A 17,947-nucleotide genomic window follows, 5' to 3' on the forward strand; every position below is an offset into this window, starting at 1 on the left:
TAGACTTTGCGCCATAATTTGCCTGCGGCCCACTTAGTGAAGGCGACTCCTTTCCATTAAGCTCCATCATCTTGTTGCATTCTCAACAAGCATTTCTTGTTGCACACTTTTCAACAGAAAGGCTAGTTTCAATTTTGCAAGTGGTTTTTGGTTACCTCTATAAGTTTCCTCCTCAGTCTAGGAAAATTACAGAGTGCTAACATGCCCACCATGCGATCTACTACCATATGCTCCATTATTCATGTCGCCCTATCCATGAATGATCCTAAGCAGTCCCTTTCTCTACAAGTCTGACAAACTCTGAATGATAATTACATTAACCTCTACATGTTTCTCTTGTTCCCTAGCAAGTCTATCTTGTGACTGAACTAGTCTGTCGTTATTTACTTTACAACTTCTTATCTTTGCCTTCAAACTTCTCAAAGTATCTGCTATATGAGGGGAGTACTCATCACCACGTTTCTCATATGATTTGTAGGGAGAGTTATGTGAATTATAGCCCCCCTTTTTCCTTGTCATCTTAGATGTTCTTCCTGCAAACATACTATGTCAGATAAACCAAACATAAACATAATCAAGCGTACCTTAGTGAAGTTTAGGGGAAGATATCTCATCTACAAGATCAATCCATATTAACATGATACATGTATAGATATATAATCATATCAACATGCCAACATAATGCATGACAACACCAAATATATACCATGACCGCATGCATGACAACCATGCCCATACAATACATGTATAACTACATATCGACACTGACATGCATAACAAATGCATATGCAATGCAACATGCATTCATGACAAACACATCCCAACAACAACTTCATCAACTTCTACATGACAACAAAATTATAACAATGACTACCACCATGCATATATAACAAGCACATGTACAACCTTCATGCATGCATGACAAACACAGTCTGCCCATCTAGTCCAAGGGTTGAACCATGCTCTAATACCACTCTGTAACACCCTCATTCCACACTTACCCAAGATTACCAGTCTACCGGGGTAAATGTGTGATGAAAAGTTACTATTATATGACTCAACCTCCTAGGTACAGTTAAGGAATTGGAATCGACAAAATAAAACCAAATTGACCTTCCTCAAGAGGTATAGGACCCTAAGGAGCTAACCAACCACTCCAAGTGCCCAAACTCTAAGTTATATTATTTTTTCACTAACCTGGGCTCTCAATAGCTCCCTTAACAAGGAAACTTAGCAGTTGATACCCTTCAGTCACTCCCATAAGCTTGCATCTTGGCAAATGTGGACATTTTCACTCAGTTATGTGCCAACGACCTCGAGATCTAAGCCATTTTTTCAGTGCTATGCTCCAAACCTCTACCTAGAACTTGATGAACCTATTAAAAATGATAAATAACATAGAGATAAAGAGTTTAAATCAAAACTCCGTTAAGGAATTAACCTGACCCATCCTAACTATCACAAACATTTCGTCAAACACATCATGAATAAGAAATGTGCAGGTCAGAATTACACATCTGAACATAGGGGTATCATACATATCTAGAATCATCAAGAAGGTTTGATGCCCTCTCACAATGGCTGCATTATCATCTATTAGGTCATACATTCATTAATATTTCATTTATTAACCAAAACATTATGATATTCATAACTCAATTTCATAAAACCATGCTTATAACCAACATATAACCAAAATCATAACAATGATAGAAAAACCATCAAAGCCACATGATAACAAATACATTTTCTCATGAAATAAAAGAAAGGGGATATTATTAACATATGCAAAGGCTAACCAAATTAGGGACTTCCACATACCACCCAACCATAAATTGTGTTAAACCAAATCTCTCTTTCAGTCAGTCAACCCCATGTCATATTCCAAGAATGAATATGGGATCTCCTGGAATAATTCAATCAAAACCAAATCAAGGCTTCCATAGGAAAAACCACATCAAACCTCAACCATTGGTTCCAACTCACGGTTAAACATCACTAACCATCACCATATCGGTCTCTACCTAAGTTGTCCAAGGTTCCAGAACATTTGTTCCAATTCGACTCCAAGACTAGTAACTCAACCTACAACTACCATAGAACTCCATAGAATTTTTCCAACAAAGGCTTTAGGACTAGTAACTCAACACACTAAGGGATTCAAAGCATTTTTCCAACCAAGGCTTCCAGGACTAGTAACTCAACCCATGTTGTTATAGGGCTTCTAGAGTGTTTTTCCAACCAAGGCTCCAGGAACTAATAACTCAACCCACATCCATAAGGAACATGAGCACCAATCAAAAACAAAAGGGAAAACCCCCAACACCATGGGTATCTAAGAAATGGAAAGGCTAGGTAAAACCACTGTCCATCCAAGAAATCCTCCATGCCAATGACAAATCATAACCAAATAACCACATGCATACACCATGCATTGCAAAACTAGCAAGGAAATCATCCCTACAACTCAGTACCTGCAAAGAAAACTCGTTGTAGCTACTAATCCCACTTTCCTCTTTCATTTTCTTGCTCTTCCTTTTCCTTCTTGTTCCAAATCCAAGGTATGTCACAATGCTCCAAGAGTGCTCCAAGAAAGCTCTAAGTGTGCAAGAGTATGAGAGAGATAGAATAAAATAGAGAGCTCCACCATAGAACTATCAAAAGCTTGTACTGACAAAAGCTGTGAATTGATCCTCAGAAGCCTTTTTATCATTGAGGCCTCTATTTTCTTCATTTTCTCTACTTTTCATTCAATTTCCTCCTCACATGAAACATGTGACCTTTGACCTTCATTTTCTCATATTTTCCATTATTTCATAAATAAAATGTCAATTAATGCCACTTTACCTTTGCCATTTCCTTTGAAAATTTCCATAGCCATTTATTAATCATAATTTATCCCCATTACTATGTTTTTCCCCAACATTCATCTTTGAATATGTGTCCCATGACCTTGGTATTTTCTTTTTTCTTTATTAACTTTATTGCATGGCTTTTTAACTAGGGTTGTTATATTCATAATACGATTTTGTCTTTAAATATAAACTGAGTCCCCATTTCAAACGTTATTGCAGTGGCTCCATTATTCCCCCACTGGAGCTTGGGACATGATTCAAAAATGATATTATGAATAGACGTACAATATTCCCCACCTTCCAAGTCCTCTAACACAAAGCACTCAAAAAGACTAAGGATGTGAAGCTTTGTGCACTGCATCAACCCTCTTATGTTCTTCAGCTTCAAACATCTATGTAACTTCAACTTCTCCAAAGACCTCAAATTTTGAACCCCTAGAAGCTCTTCTAACTCACATTCACCATAAAACCACAATGTCTTCAAGTTCCTAAAGTCACGGAGTGAGTGGGGGAGTTCGCTTATGGGACATCTAAATATGCTCAACTCAGTTAACTAAGTCAATAGTCCAACAAAATGGATCAAACATTATATTCCCGATAATTATTTAGGTAGGATGTCTTCAAGTTCCTCAAGTCACCGAGAGAGGGAGGAGTGAATATTTCAATATCCCCACACTCAAAGGAAATATTTCAATCTCCCCACACTTTGTCAAATTTATATGCTCAAGCATGCTTATATTTATGATTGTTTCGCTTGACATGGTTAAGTGTCGACATTCACTCAAGTCAAGATATTTAAGTTTAATTAAATTCCCAAAGGTTTTTGGCAGCCTCCCCAAATGGGAGCAGTATGAGACATCAAAGGAATATGGGAGTGACTTCATATTTACACAACATAATAACACCAAGGTCTTCAATGACAAAATATGACAAAATTCATCTGGAGATCTTAATATTGTGTGTAGGAGGTTGTACGTAGAAATCCGTTTGAGGTATTGAATATGGGAGTGACTTCATATTCACGCAACGACCTAACACCAAGGTCTTCAATGAATGAAGATGACAAAATTTGTCTGGAAATATTAATATTGTGTGTAGGAGGTTGTACGCAAAAATCCATTCGAGGTATTGAGTTGCCCTATAGGGTTGGGAATATTACAGAGGTCGCGAAAATCTCTAAATCCCACAATTGAAAAGTTTCCTACAAAATATTTTGTGTTTCAACTATAAGAAAGATTCCTATCCACAAACCCTACCAATTTTTTTTTTAAATCATATGGTGCCATATTAAATACAAATTAACAATAGAAAGTTTTAACTCAATAAATTTCTAAGCACCTCACATTCGCCTTCCCATAGTGATGTCCATTCTTCCCCACTTACTTCTAAATCCCTCAAGTTCTTCATTGGAATCCAAGAAGGAAGATAAGAGTAAGGACAGTTGTACCAACGAAGCCATGCGATATTTGGTAAGTGCTCCCTTGTCAAAATGCACTCCAAGAGACCATATTCGCTATCGGGAACTTACAATATTCCTCAATGCCATGATATTTCTAACAACCCATTTTCATGCTTATCATCATTTCTATCGGTTTCAACCAGCCTAATTCCCCACACTTCAGTTATTACCTGTTCAATCACAAGAAATTATGAAGAATTAAAAATTATACACAGATTTTGATTTCAATAATTTATACAGATTTGAATGATTTAGCACTTACAAGGGATGGCTATAACAAGTCATTGAGTTTGCTTATCCCACACACTAATCTCGGAACCTTGGCAATATCTCTTCCCATATCATGAAGGTATCACTTTGTCTTAATGCATATGTATCACATTCTCATTATCCATTGTCTTAATGCATAAGGTATGCCATTTTCCCTTAGCCTTCTCATTTCCTTTCCAGTCATGCTTTTTCCTAGGCTTACACTTTGACTTCTTATAGAAATTCTTCAATTTCCAAATGGATTCCTCCAATGATTGAGGCTCATCAAAATCAATCTGGTCTCTAAATACTACTGGAAAACCACTGATGGACCTTTAAATATTTTCCTTCTCGTCCTTAAGATAAGGCACATACCTCAACAACTCTAGGAATCTACTTGTGTACTCATCATCTATAATAGAAACCATCTTCAGCTCATAGAAAGCCTTAGCCATGTCATCATAGTATCTTTTAGACAAGTATTTCTCCTTGAAAATTCTCTCAAACTCATCCCAAATAAACTCCTATTCTCTGATGCTTATGATATTATTCACATCCTCCCATCGAATAATTACTTTCCCTTTGAGACTGAAGGTATCTGTCTTGGCTTTCATATTATATGAATAGTCATGTAATCTGAAGAACTTATTCATCCCAATAAATCATGTTAATACATCTTATGATATCTTCATCTCTCCATCAAAAGTAGGAGGTTTGAATTTCTTGAAGTCCTCTGGTAAGTACTCACTCCTCCTATGGTGTTGATGGTGATGATGATGATTTCTCCTAGAAGAAGAACTAGAATAAAATCCATACATACCAGTCCTCCTGTCAGGTGTATCTAAGAATCTTCCACTCTTCATTGTATCCTCCCTATCCAACTTGTGTCCTCTATGAGACTTGCTATCTTCCCCATTAGTCTCTTCCTCCTTCCTATCTCCATGTTTGACCCCCATCTGTCCTTGCTTCTGCAACTCTAAAAGGATCTATAGAATCACTGCATTAACCTCTGCCTGTAATTCCTGAGCTATGGAAAGCCTTTCTTGTGCCTCAATCAACCTAGTATTATTTTCCTTGTAACTTATAATCTCTTCCATTCGACTCCTCATTGTATCTACTAGATTAGGAGAATACTCTTCTCCTTGTTTCTCAACTGACTTCTCCCATTCCATAGAATTCACATTACGCGTAAGAGTAGAGTAATGTGAACAATAGTTTACCATCCCGCTCTTCATAGTTGGCCTTCTATTTCCTGAAAACATGTCATGTTAGCTAAACCAAATAGATACCATAATGAAAATCATACCTCAATGAAGTTCAGGGGAGGCTATCACATATGCACAAATCAGTCCATATTAGCATGTTATATATATATATATATATATATATATATGTGTGTGTGTGTGTGTGTGTGTGTGTGTGTGTGCAATGACATCATATCAACACCATGCATGATAACAAAAATGAAATAATTATCACATGCATGATAACCATAACCCTCATTATGCATGCATAACAATATGTATTTAGCCCATCCATTCCAAGTGTTTGAACCTGGAAGCTCTAATACCAACATGTAAGCCCCCACCCCACATCTACCCACTTTCACAAGCTCTCTAGGGTAAACATGAGTTGAGTGTTACTATGACATGACTTGACCTCCAAGTTCTAGTTATGGAAGTGGGGCGCACAAACTGAAAGCTTACTACCATCCCTCAGGGACTACAGATCACTCAGGGGCCTGAGAACCACCCCAGGTGATCAATCCCTCAGTTGCATTAAAGAAATGTTGAGGTCTAAAATGGACCTAAAAAAATGTACAACCAAAATAAAATTTATAAGAACCAATAGGATTCAATATGATGATGTCAGCCATGGGGGATGATTCACCATTTTTGGAGTAAAAAAGTAAAAAGATTAAAAAAAAATTCAACCTATATTTTCAACTTATCTCCATATGGGTTTACTCAAATTTTGAGTAGGAGTACTCGTTGCATGAAAAAATTAATTCCTCATACAAAGAGTGCCCATGTTGCATACCTTTGATGGACGTTGCTACATAAGAAATGACAAATACATGAAAATTGTGATTGCGATCATATTTTTTCATGTATTTCTCATTTTTGCTATAGCAGTGTCCATCAAAAGTATGAAATATGTGTACTCCTTGGATGAAGAATAAAAATTTTCATCCTATGAGTGCTCACCCTTGAAATTTGAGTAAAATTGTAGGGAGATAAGTTGAAAAAGTAGTTTTTTTTTTCTTTTTCCTCTAAAATTTGATGATGTAATCTAATGTTATTTTATTATTTCCGCTATTATTTTATAATATTTCATGGGAGGCCCATTTGAGACCTCGAAATTTATCTAATGTAACTCTTTTTCACTGATCTAACTCCATAAACACACTCTTGACACCTCATTCATGTGGTTATGAGGGCCCAACCGCACCCACAAGCCTGTCTACCAGCGGTTATGATCCAAAATACCTTATTTTGTGCATGCAGTGGTGAGATCTATGCTACTTTTCTAGGAAAGCCTCTAGACCATTGCCCATAATTGCATGTAACTTTCCATAAACATAAATAAGGTGATAACAAGGCTAACCATTCAAAACTTGAACAAGTTATTGACCAGAACATGCCTAGTGCATGATAGAAATTTCATCAAACATATTGTAAATATAAAAGCTATAGGTCATGAATGCATATTTGATCATAAACTTTTGAAATTCATCTTAGAATCACCAAGAAGGCTCAATTCCCTCTCAAGCTAGCTGCTACACCACTTGTTAGCCATGCATTCATCAACCGTTCAAATACTTATCAAATCTTGAACAAGAGCCATAGCTAGAGCACATCATATAACCATGCTTATAACCATAATATAAACCATGACAAATCAACCATTAAATCAACATAATAATAAGTACATGTGCTCATTAATCACATTAGGAAAATAACTCATATTAAAATATGCAAAATTCAACCAAGTCAGGGACTCCACGTACCACCCGACCATAGATTGGGTTGAACTAAAGCTTTCTTTCAGCCAATCACCCTTGTGCCATATTCCAAACATGAATGTGGGATATCATGGTATAAACCAAGGCATAATCAAACAGTGAATCCAGAGGCTAACCACCTCCACCCTCAAGCTATTGTGATCTCACCTAAACTAGTCCCAAGATCACAAAACCAAACCAAGCTTGGGTGCCTTAGAAGTTCTTCACCATTCCTTGAGAATTTTCCTCTCCACCTGCGTGTCAAGGGCTTCCCTTAGAAAACCATCTCCACCCCCAACAATTGGGATTTTCTTGAGACCACCTCACCCGATTCTAAAATTGTCCGATAATACAAATCTCAACCAAGAATGAATTCAATCACACCATGACTATCCAAGAAATGAAAAGGCAAGGTTGAAACCACTGTCAAACCAAGAAAACCCCATGCCAATGAAAAAAAATGAACAAATTCATGTACCATGTATTCACATCCCAGCAAGGAAATCACACATGCAACCTATTACCTACAAAATCATCCTCTTGAAGCTTCTGATCCAACCTTCTCCTTGCGCTCCCTTTTTTCCTCTTTTTTCCTTTACTTTTCCTTTGCTTTTCCTTCTCCAAATCCAAGTGAATGTTGGAATGCTCCAAGAATTCTCTGAGTGTGCTAGAATGTATGAGAGCCAAAAGCTAAACTGATAAAAGTTGTGAATTATTTCTTTGATCCCTTTTTATCATTGATGCCTCTCTTTTTCTTCGTTTTCCTCTAATTTCCTTGCATGAAAATTTGTGTCTCTTCACCTTCATTTTCTTCTCTATTCCTTGTTTCTCATAATTAAATGTCAATTATTGTCTCTTTACCTTTGCCAATACCTTTGAAAATTTCCATAGCCATTATTGAATCACAAGTGATGCCCACTATAGTGTTTTCCCAACATTTAGCTTGGAATATGTGTTCCATGACCTTGGTCTTATTATTTTTGCCTTTCTTATCCTTTATTACATGAAACTTTAACCTAGGGTTGTTACACACATGACGAAAGGTAATGTATAACCATCACAGAAAAAATGTGGTTGATTAAGATTTTAACAATATATAATAGTCCCTCTAATGAAGGATTACATTGAAGAGTGGTTTAAAAGGCCTCTTAACAAAATTGTTAATATTGAGTAAGTGCATGAGTAGTTAAATTAATGATCTTCTGAAGACCACATAAATACATGCTTCTACAACAACTATAGGAAGATGATCAGTTCATTCTAGTCATCATCCTTTTGCAGTTTTGTGAGTGTTCTTTATTCAATTTTGAATGAATTCCCCAGTTTCTTCCCTATCTTTGGTGATCCAGCTTTATGAAATGTCTTATATGTTTTAAATCCAATCCTTTATTGTAACATATCTCCTTATTCTAGATACCCTTATGTTAATTGGTCTACGGGAGCCCAACCTTAGTCCCTTAGGGAGGAACATTTTAAATTTTAATTAGGTATCAAGATTTTATAAAGTGATTTAAGCACTTAACTTATTTAGAACTTAAAATTATGTAAACTTATTTTTGACTCTCACAACAAATTGTTTTCAAGATAGAATCTTATTTTTGGTTCTAATACTTCCTAATAAATAATAGGAATCTTGTGAATCTCTTCATATTCCATTATGAATTTAAATGCATGAAAGCATTTTATAGCTCTTTGAATATCTTGACCATGATCTCTTTATTTTTCTATTGAATTCGCTCCAAAATGTGTCCCCTCATGATATGTGAATGGATGAATGCAATGGAATGAATCTTGAAAATAAATCTATTTATGTTATCGTTGTTTTATTTTTATTTTCAAATAACCTAGTCCACTCGCAGATGCATGTGCTAAATGTTTACATTTTGATATTTGAGTTATTTGAATATCTAAGTGTGTGAAAAGAGGAGTACCACTTCTATAAAACTTCAAAGGAAACCTGAAAAAGAAGCTCTAGGTGGTTAACTCTTTCCCCTATTAAGAAGAGACATCAACAAGAGCCTAGTCCCATTGATACAAATTGATTCAGACTCACTAGGAATTGGTTCAAAATCATGAAGAATAGGGATTTTTAACCCAAAACTTCGCAATAAATAGGACTACAACCTATCATTCCTTTCAGTTGGATGACACACCACACATATTCACAATTGATTACTAGCAAGAATATAAACATTCCATAGTCATCAAAACCAAGTCTAAACTCTAATTCATTCGATGTTCATCACATAATATTCACATTTAACATGGAGGAAAAGTTCCCATTTCACACAACATTCATATTCATAAATAAATGAAATTCAATAGTTAGGAAATCCATGTTATATATTCATCACACTAATAATGCATATTCAATATGACAATACCATTGTTTTCGTCCTACAAATGCACACAGACACAGTGAATTGAGCATCATATATAAACACAAAGTATTGAACAACATTTACAATTCATTTGTAGGATATAAATACATTTATCTAATATTCTTAATATGGCTAGAAACTAAATAAGGGAGTTCCACTCTCCACCCTATTGTAGGCACAACAACAATGAAAATCTCTTGTAGCTAGCCATCCCTGAGCTATTTCTGATGTCTAGAGGAAACTCCACTTAGGGTGTTACACCAAAGGAGAAATTTAGGGTAGAGATTGAAGGTTAATCTCCTTCAATGGTTGGGAAATAAGGATGTCACATCTCAAGCCTCAAGTCAGTGCTCAATACACGACAAGTATGGTGATTGAGGCATGCACAACGCAAAGGGAGGCCCCTTCACTAGTTCCTATGATCCCTCAGTGATCATCCTTTTCCATGTGGTTCATATGCACAAAACAAACAAATAACAAAGTTCTCCTCTACATCCTAACTCGGGTAGAGGAATTCTCTCAATGGTTTTTTTAGTTATCACCAAACACACCTATATTTTGCATTAAAGTTTTCCAAAATATAGGTTATAGGTTCACAATGTTTTCAATGGTTTAGATCACACAACCAATTTGGGTCTCTCTCTCTCTTTATCGCTACCCATACTCTTTGGCTTCCAAGAAAAAATCTCTCCTCTCCCATTCTTCGCCATAAGTGTTTTTCATCACGCAGTGGTTTTATGGTTTCCATTTCGAGACGTAAAGTCAACCTGGTTATTGTGAGGTACACAACCTAGGTTTAGGTGACTCTTGTACCTCAATCCCCATTCCTCATAACTACATAGGGAAAGGGGTATGAACACTAAATTTAGGGAAGGCTAGAAAACTTCACAATCTCCCTCACAGGTTTCCTAAAGTTATCCTTCTAGTAATTAGGATCCATATATGCATGTCCTCGTATTTATCTTCAATAATTTATAATTAAATCAACAAAATGCTTACATCAAATAGTTTGGAAATATATTCATGTTGGCTCTCCAACATTACCACATTTTAATTACAATGCAAAATTTAGGGAATTAGAAAAAAAAGATATTGCAACAAGTCAGTTTTCTCTTCTAACTTTAATTATTAATATTTTTTTTACAACTCTAACAATAATTTGCGATTTATTTTCATCTATTTAATTTATACATCACTATATCTATATATATATATATATATATATATATATATATATATATAGATAGAGATATAGATATATATATATATATATATAAGTGATTTGAATCATAAATATGAGATGGCATGTAAATCCTTAAAATAGTTACCTTTGTAAATATTATTGGACTTTACTAAATATCCCTCATAAATTAGTATTCCAAAAATTTTAAATGAAGAAAAATGCTTCCAAGATTATATAGAATGTGTATTTCATTATAAAAAAAAAAACATAAAATTTTAAATTTTATTGATATAAATTCATTAGTAAATATATATATATATATATGTAAATATATATATATATATATATATATATATATATATATATATATATATATATATATATTCGAAGAAAAAGTGAACTTTTTATTGAAGAAATAAAAAGTTACATTGCATATGCTTGAGCATTTTTGTTGTTGTTATATGACTGCTTTTGCAATCAAAAAACGTCCTACCTTCAAAAAGGACCATCTGTTCTCAAGAAAAAGCAGCTGAAAACAATATAAACCCGCTGCTTTAGACTGTCCGATCATGAACCATAATATCCCTTTCAAAAAGAGGGCAGCAAAAACATCATAAAAGCGGGTCTCCTCAGATGAGGAAAACAACCCTTACAAAAAAAGATATGTTCTGAGGTGTCCAAACATGCAGTTTTTGTACCAAAATTTCATAATAAAGTCTGTGAAAAAAGTTTGACAAAAAATAAATATGTAGTAAAGCTGTCACTGAAAACATGTATGAGGCGGCTGATCCGATATATGAGTCTGTCCCTGGTTTTCTTCTACAATTTTCTAGCTGCCCAGATTCTGTTGCAAACCTTCCTTAGAAAGTTTGTCCGTTGAATTGTTGTTGTCCCTGTAAATATGACATAAAGAGAAACTGTTAAAGGATGTTTTTAAAACCTGCATTTCTTCCAGCAATGGTTTCAGAAATTGATTTTTGCATGTACTTTCCCCATTAACCCAATTGATAACATTAAGTGAGTCTCCAAAGATCTGAATTGTGAAGATGTTCCTTTGAATGAGCCAACAGAGAAGTAGCTTCAAAGCTGACATTTAATATATTTTTTATAATACAAAATAATAATTTTATTTCATTTTCCACACCATAACATTTGAGCAGTTGATTTGGTATGTTTGTATATTGGAAAGTTAGGTGAGTGATAAAATGTTCCATGTTGTTCAATTTTCTATTTAACTAATCTATTAATATAATAAAATTATACTATGCATTAGTTTGTTTTTTACCAAAAATTTATGTTGCTTATCCATAGTTTAACATTAGGAATTCAATTTTTGTTAATTTTATTATTGTTTAAATTTGTTTATTTGTAAAGTGATTGGTTGAGGTCATATTATGAGTTATTTAGTGACTTCCATTTCCATTAGTTACTAATTTTTTGTTTTTTGTTTTATTTATTTTTATTCAATTTTCACATTTTAATTTTTATTTTCCTTTTTGTATTATTTCCACTTTCATGAATTTTATTTTTTTTCTCCATCTTTTCAATTTAAGATGACTTGTTATTATATTAAAAACACATTTTTGATATATACACACACACATATATATTTAAGTGTATATACATTAATATAAACACTATTAATTAATCATGGCATTCACCAATACATTATTTTATTAGTTGCTTTACTTTTGTGATGAAATATTTATGTTTTATTGTTTTTAGTTTAATTAAGTTATATTTAAGCTAAGCAGCAAATACTAGCTACTATGTAGATCTGGTTAATATTTATTCTGAAATTTATTTATCAATATTAATAGAAATAAAAATATTCCATTTTTTTCGTTAAATAATTTAATGTTTTTCATTTAAATGATTTAATATTTTCTTCAATTGTCCAAATTTTTAACTACCAACATTTCATTATTTTTGAAAATCTAATTATTAGAATCTTAATTTTTAGTGATGAAACTTCAATTTTATATTTAGTTTTATATTTATTTATTTTTACAAAACCTTAAAATCTATTCTAATCTAATTGTCATACTACAAGTATGGGGATAACTATTGTGAGCTAGCTAATACAGGTTTACAAATCACTATTAATAGAAAAAATCATGCCATGTAAAATGAATAACGAGTAATTAATAAAGGGAAAAAATTTCATACTTTTAAATCTTAAAAAATTAAGATATTTTTTTTATATCTAAAAATTACAAACTTTTAATCCAACAAAAACATTTGAGACTCCAATAACACTATTTATTATCTTTCCATCACTAATCCGTTGAAGATTTCAATAAATAACGATATACACAAGGCCACTGTTTATTATATATGAATCTCTAATCATTAAAAAATTAAAAAATTAAATTGATAACTAAAATTGATAATAATCAACGCGTTCTAATCCGACAGCTAACAGTATGCATTCCACTGCACTGCTAAAGAAACAACATCCGAATAATCCATCATTGGCGAACGCATTTAGTTAATTAGTGCCAAATCCCTTGGAAGGCCATAAAATATACACATGTAGCTGCTCATTATCACTAATGGCCACTCTTGGAACACTAATTTCATTGCAAAACTGTTTTTTCACATTGCTATTCAAAGCGAAACAAGAAAAGAGAGTCCCCCTTTCAATCGTTGCTGCAGCTGCTCCATTACTCCCCCACCCAACTGGAGCTTGGGACAACTTCTGACATCGAGCCAACGTAAAGACGTACAATGTTCAACACCTTCCAAGTCCTCTAACTCGATGCACGAACGAAGGAAAATTATGCGAAGCTTTGTGCACTGCGCCAACCCTCTTATGTTCTTTAGTTTCACACATCCCATTAAGGCCAACTCCTCCAAGGACCTCAAGTCACCGAGAGAGGGGGGCAATTCGCTTATGGGGCATCCCCAAACTGTCAACGCAGTCAACTGAGTCAACAGTCCAACAGAAGCCGGCAAACATTTTAATTCCTTGCAAAAACTTAGCTCTAATTTCTTCAAGTTCCTCAAGTCACCGAGAGAGGGGAGCAATTCGCTTATGGGACAGTTCATTACGCTCAACTCAGTCAACTGAGTCAACAGTCCAACAGAAGCCGGAAAACATTTTAATTCCTCGCAATCTGCCAGGTGCAATGTCTTCAAGTTCCTCAAGTCACTGAGCGAAGGAGGCAGCGTGTCCAGCAAAGGGCTTCCTACATACAGAATTTCCAAATTGCTTAGCTCTCCAATTGCATCTGGCAATTCTTTTATATTTGTCCCTGACAAGTATAATCGTTCCAGCGACCTTTGGTGTGCTACTTTGAAAGGCAATACTTCAATTCCCAAAGGTTTCTGGCAGCTTCTCCAAATTGGACCACAATGAGAGGTCGATGCGTTGGAGGTTTCTTAGATCACCAAAGGAATCTGGGAGTGACTTTATATTTTTGCATCCGGGGAACACCAAGGTCTTCAATGACTGAAGACGACAAAATTCATCTGGCAATCTTGATATTGTGTGATATTTATAGCAACGTGAGGTAATCCGTTCGAGGTACTGAAGCCGCCCTATAGAGTTGGGAATATTACAGAGCTGGCCTCCAATCTCTAAATCCCGCAACTGCAAAGGTGCCTGCAAAATGTTCGGTGTTTCAACTATATTAAAGATTCCACTTTTTTTCAAAATCACATGGCCATATTAAATGCAAATCAACAATACAAACTTTTAACTCAAAAAATTTCCAAGCACCTGCCATTCGCCTTCCCACAGTGATGTCCATTGATTCCCGTGCACTTCTAAAACTCTCAAATTCTTCACTGGAATCCAGGAAGGAAGAGAAGAGTAAGGACAGTTGTACCAACGAAGCCATAAGAGATCTGGTAAGTGCACCCTTGTCAAAATGTGCTCCACTAGACCACCTTTGCTATAGGGAAGTTGCAATATTCCTCGATGCAATGTTATATCTGAAACCCCATTTGCATGCCTAACATCTCTAATTCCCCGCACTTCGCTTATTACCTGTTGAATCATGAGAAAAGATGGAGAATTAAAAATTGTACACAGATTTGGTTTCAATCATTTATAAAATTTTGAAAGATTTAGCACTTACAGATGATGGCTGCAACAATTCATCAAGTTTGTCTAGCCCACGCACCAATCCCGGAGCCTTGGCGATATCTCTTCCCAGATCACGAAGGTGATCATGCATATGTATCACATTCTCACTATCCACTTCTACTAAACACCTGTCTTCCAAATTTTGAAAACCTTTCCACTTGCACCCGTCCCATATTTTGACAGCCATATCCTTTTTTTCTCCAATGAAAAAACACGCAACATCTAGGAATATCTCCCGCTCCTCCCGATCGAGTGCATTCACACTAATTTGCAGTCTCTGCTGTATCTCTGTGGGAAGTATCCGTTCAAGTTTGTCCAATTGGTCTTCCCAGTAAGATTCGTTCTCTCTTCCACAAAAAAGTGCCCCAAACACTTTCAAAGAGAGAGGCAGTCCCTTGCAGGCAACTAAGAACTTATTTACAAAAGATTCAAATTGTGAGAGTGGGTAAGGCTGTTTGAAGGCATGGAAGCAGAAGAGTTCTCGGGACTGTTGTTCACTAAGCCCAGTCAGTTTATAAATGGATGAGTTTTCAATCCCTGATCTTGTGAGAATATCTTTATATCGGGATGTAATCAATATTAAACTGTCTGACGGGATAACAGTTTGATCTGGCAAAAGTGAATCAATCTGATCCACTTGATCTACATCGTCTACAACTATTAAGGCATGACAAGAGGAGAGAGTTTGTTTAAGCATCTCCATACCTTGATCGATGCAGTCTATTTCTGGATCTGATCCAGTCAAACTCTTGAGAAGTTTTTTCTGCAATGAAATTAAAGTGCCCTTACCAGCGTTTTCTCTTACATCCGAGAGAAAACAAGATCTGTTGTACTGCGAACTCTTTCGATTGAAGAGTTCTTTTGCTAGGGTTGTTTTTCCTAGACCACCCAACCCAACAATTCCCAGGACGGGAGGTTTTCCACTCTGCTCTTGTTGCTGCAATAAAAATTCATTTTCAAAATGTTGTACCTTTTCATCTAGACCCGTTGGATATTTGGCTACATGCAAAGGTGTCTTTTTCACTCTCTTCAAAACCTCTTCAACTACTAAATCCAGCAACTCTCCTTCATCGCTGGTTATTCACAACAAAATATAATAAAGGTATTAAGAAAAAAATCTTTACATGTATCTATCCAAACATAAAGCAATACAATACCGCGAAATCGAGAGATAAGGTGGAGTTCTCACCCGTTGCAGGACTCCAGCTCCAAACCGCTTATGTGTGAAACCTTAGCAAGAGCATTTCTCCAACTCTCAATTGTACTGGAATCGTATCGCAATTTCTTTTGGAGAGGTTGATCATCATAAGTCGTCTTATTTGCCAGTGATTGTAGGGATTCAGCATACTTTCCACGATTGCCCTGCGTCCACCTAAGTTCAGAGGGCTTGATACCGTAAAATACGGGGATAATCGTCCCTCTCGATTCCAGCATTTGGAGGAGTTCATTCAAACACCAAATAGAGTCTGCATATCCAGGGGAGAAAACCGCCACATAGACGGAGGCGGTTCTAATAGCGCTTTCTATTTGAGAAGTCAAATACTCCCCCCTTTGCATTTCCTCCTGATCTAGAAAGACTTTCAATCCCTGTGAGACAAGGCGACGATACAGATGACTGACAAAGGTTTTCTTCACGTCAGGCCCGCGGTGATTTAGGAAAACTTGATAAGAGACACAGCCAGCGGTGGAAGATGAGGAGGCCATTGCCAATTTGGAAATACAGATAGAAATAATGAAAAACCCAAACTGCAGAGGAGGTTGATCAGAGCGTAGCAGAGAAATTGCAATGGAAAACCCAGAGAGATGCTCTACCCTAATTGATGTACCCAAAAATTGGTGTTCCCACTTCTCTTCTCTTTTTGCGTGTAGTCGCGGACCATCAACAGGTGCGTGGTGAGTAGTCAGGAATCTCACTTTGTGTGTGGAACCCACACGCTCAATGCCATGGAGCACGGACCGCGTGAGAGCTATCACTTTGTGAATGGGTCCCACACGCTCAACTGTGTAGACGGTGGGATCCACACGCGACCGCGTGAGCACCGAGCACTATCGAGTTGGGTGTGGGAGGTTTCAGCCTGACAGGAATTCAGATGAAAAGACAAGTCAAAATATTTGGTACCAATCAGTTCAAACCTAATGAACCGACCAGTTTGATTCGATAGCAGTTCAGTTTTAAAACCATGATGAGGTCTCCAAGCTCAATTATACATGAAATTAAGCATTCAAATTAAAAATACATGAAATTACACATTTTTTAAAAACGTTAGTTTTCAACCATTTAAAATAACATTTTAAAAATATTATGAAATATAAAAGGGTATAATATTGTATTTTTTTTAATTAAATATTAAATATTATTTAGTTGGTGATATTTTTATTCATATAATGCATTAGTATTATAGAATATGTGGAGTCATATTATATTATATTATATTATATTATATATATATATATATATATATATATATATATAATTTAATTTATTTTTTTGGTTGGTGGTTTTAAACTTGAATTAATTTTTTTTATTAGTTAAATTTATTTTAAAGATAGATTTATTAAAATTTATCTAAAATTAGAAAATTAATTTTTTTAATTTGTAATTTTTTTAATAATTTAATTTCATGTTATATATTAATTTTTTTAATTAAATTTTCTTACATATTAATAAATTTGATTCCTCTCATGTTTAATAAATTTAAATATTTAAATAAATTTAAATTTAA

At 35.0% G+C, this 17,947-nt stretch overlaps 1 protein-coding gene across 1 annotated transcript; it reads right to left on the reverse strand.

Annotated features, from left to right (window-relative positions):
- Positions 1–13,522: 13,522 nt before the first annotated feature.
- Positions 13,523–17,037, reverse strand: LOC149143322 (disease resistance protein L6-like). The gene is made up of 4 exons (XM_089449098.1): positions 16,414–17,037; positions 15,217–16,297; positions 14,856–15,125; positions 13,523–14,738 (listed from the first exon to the last, which is right to left on the reverse strand). Exons 1-4 carry the CDS (start codon positions 16,926–16,928, stop codon positions 14,445–14,447), a joined length of 2,160 nt encoding a protein of 719 aa, XP_089305224.1. The 5' UTR covers positions 16,929–17,037; the 3' UTR covers positions 13,523–14,444.
- Positions 17,038–17,947: the final 910 nt, after the last annotated feature.

Source organism: Pinus tabuliformis, chromosome X (assembly GCF_031772625.1).
Source record: "Pinus tabuliformis cultivar Carrire ecotype Pingquan chromosome X, CPIR1, whole genome shotgun sequence".
Classification (NCBI taxonomy): domain Eukaryota; kingdom Viridiplantae; phylum Streptophyta; class Pinopsida; order Pinales; family Pinaceae; genus Pinus; species Pinus tabuliformis.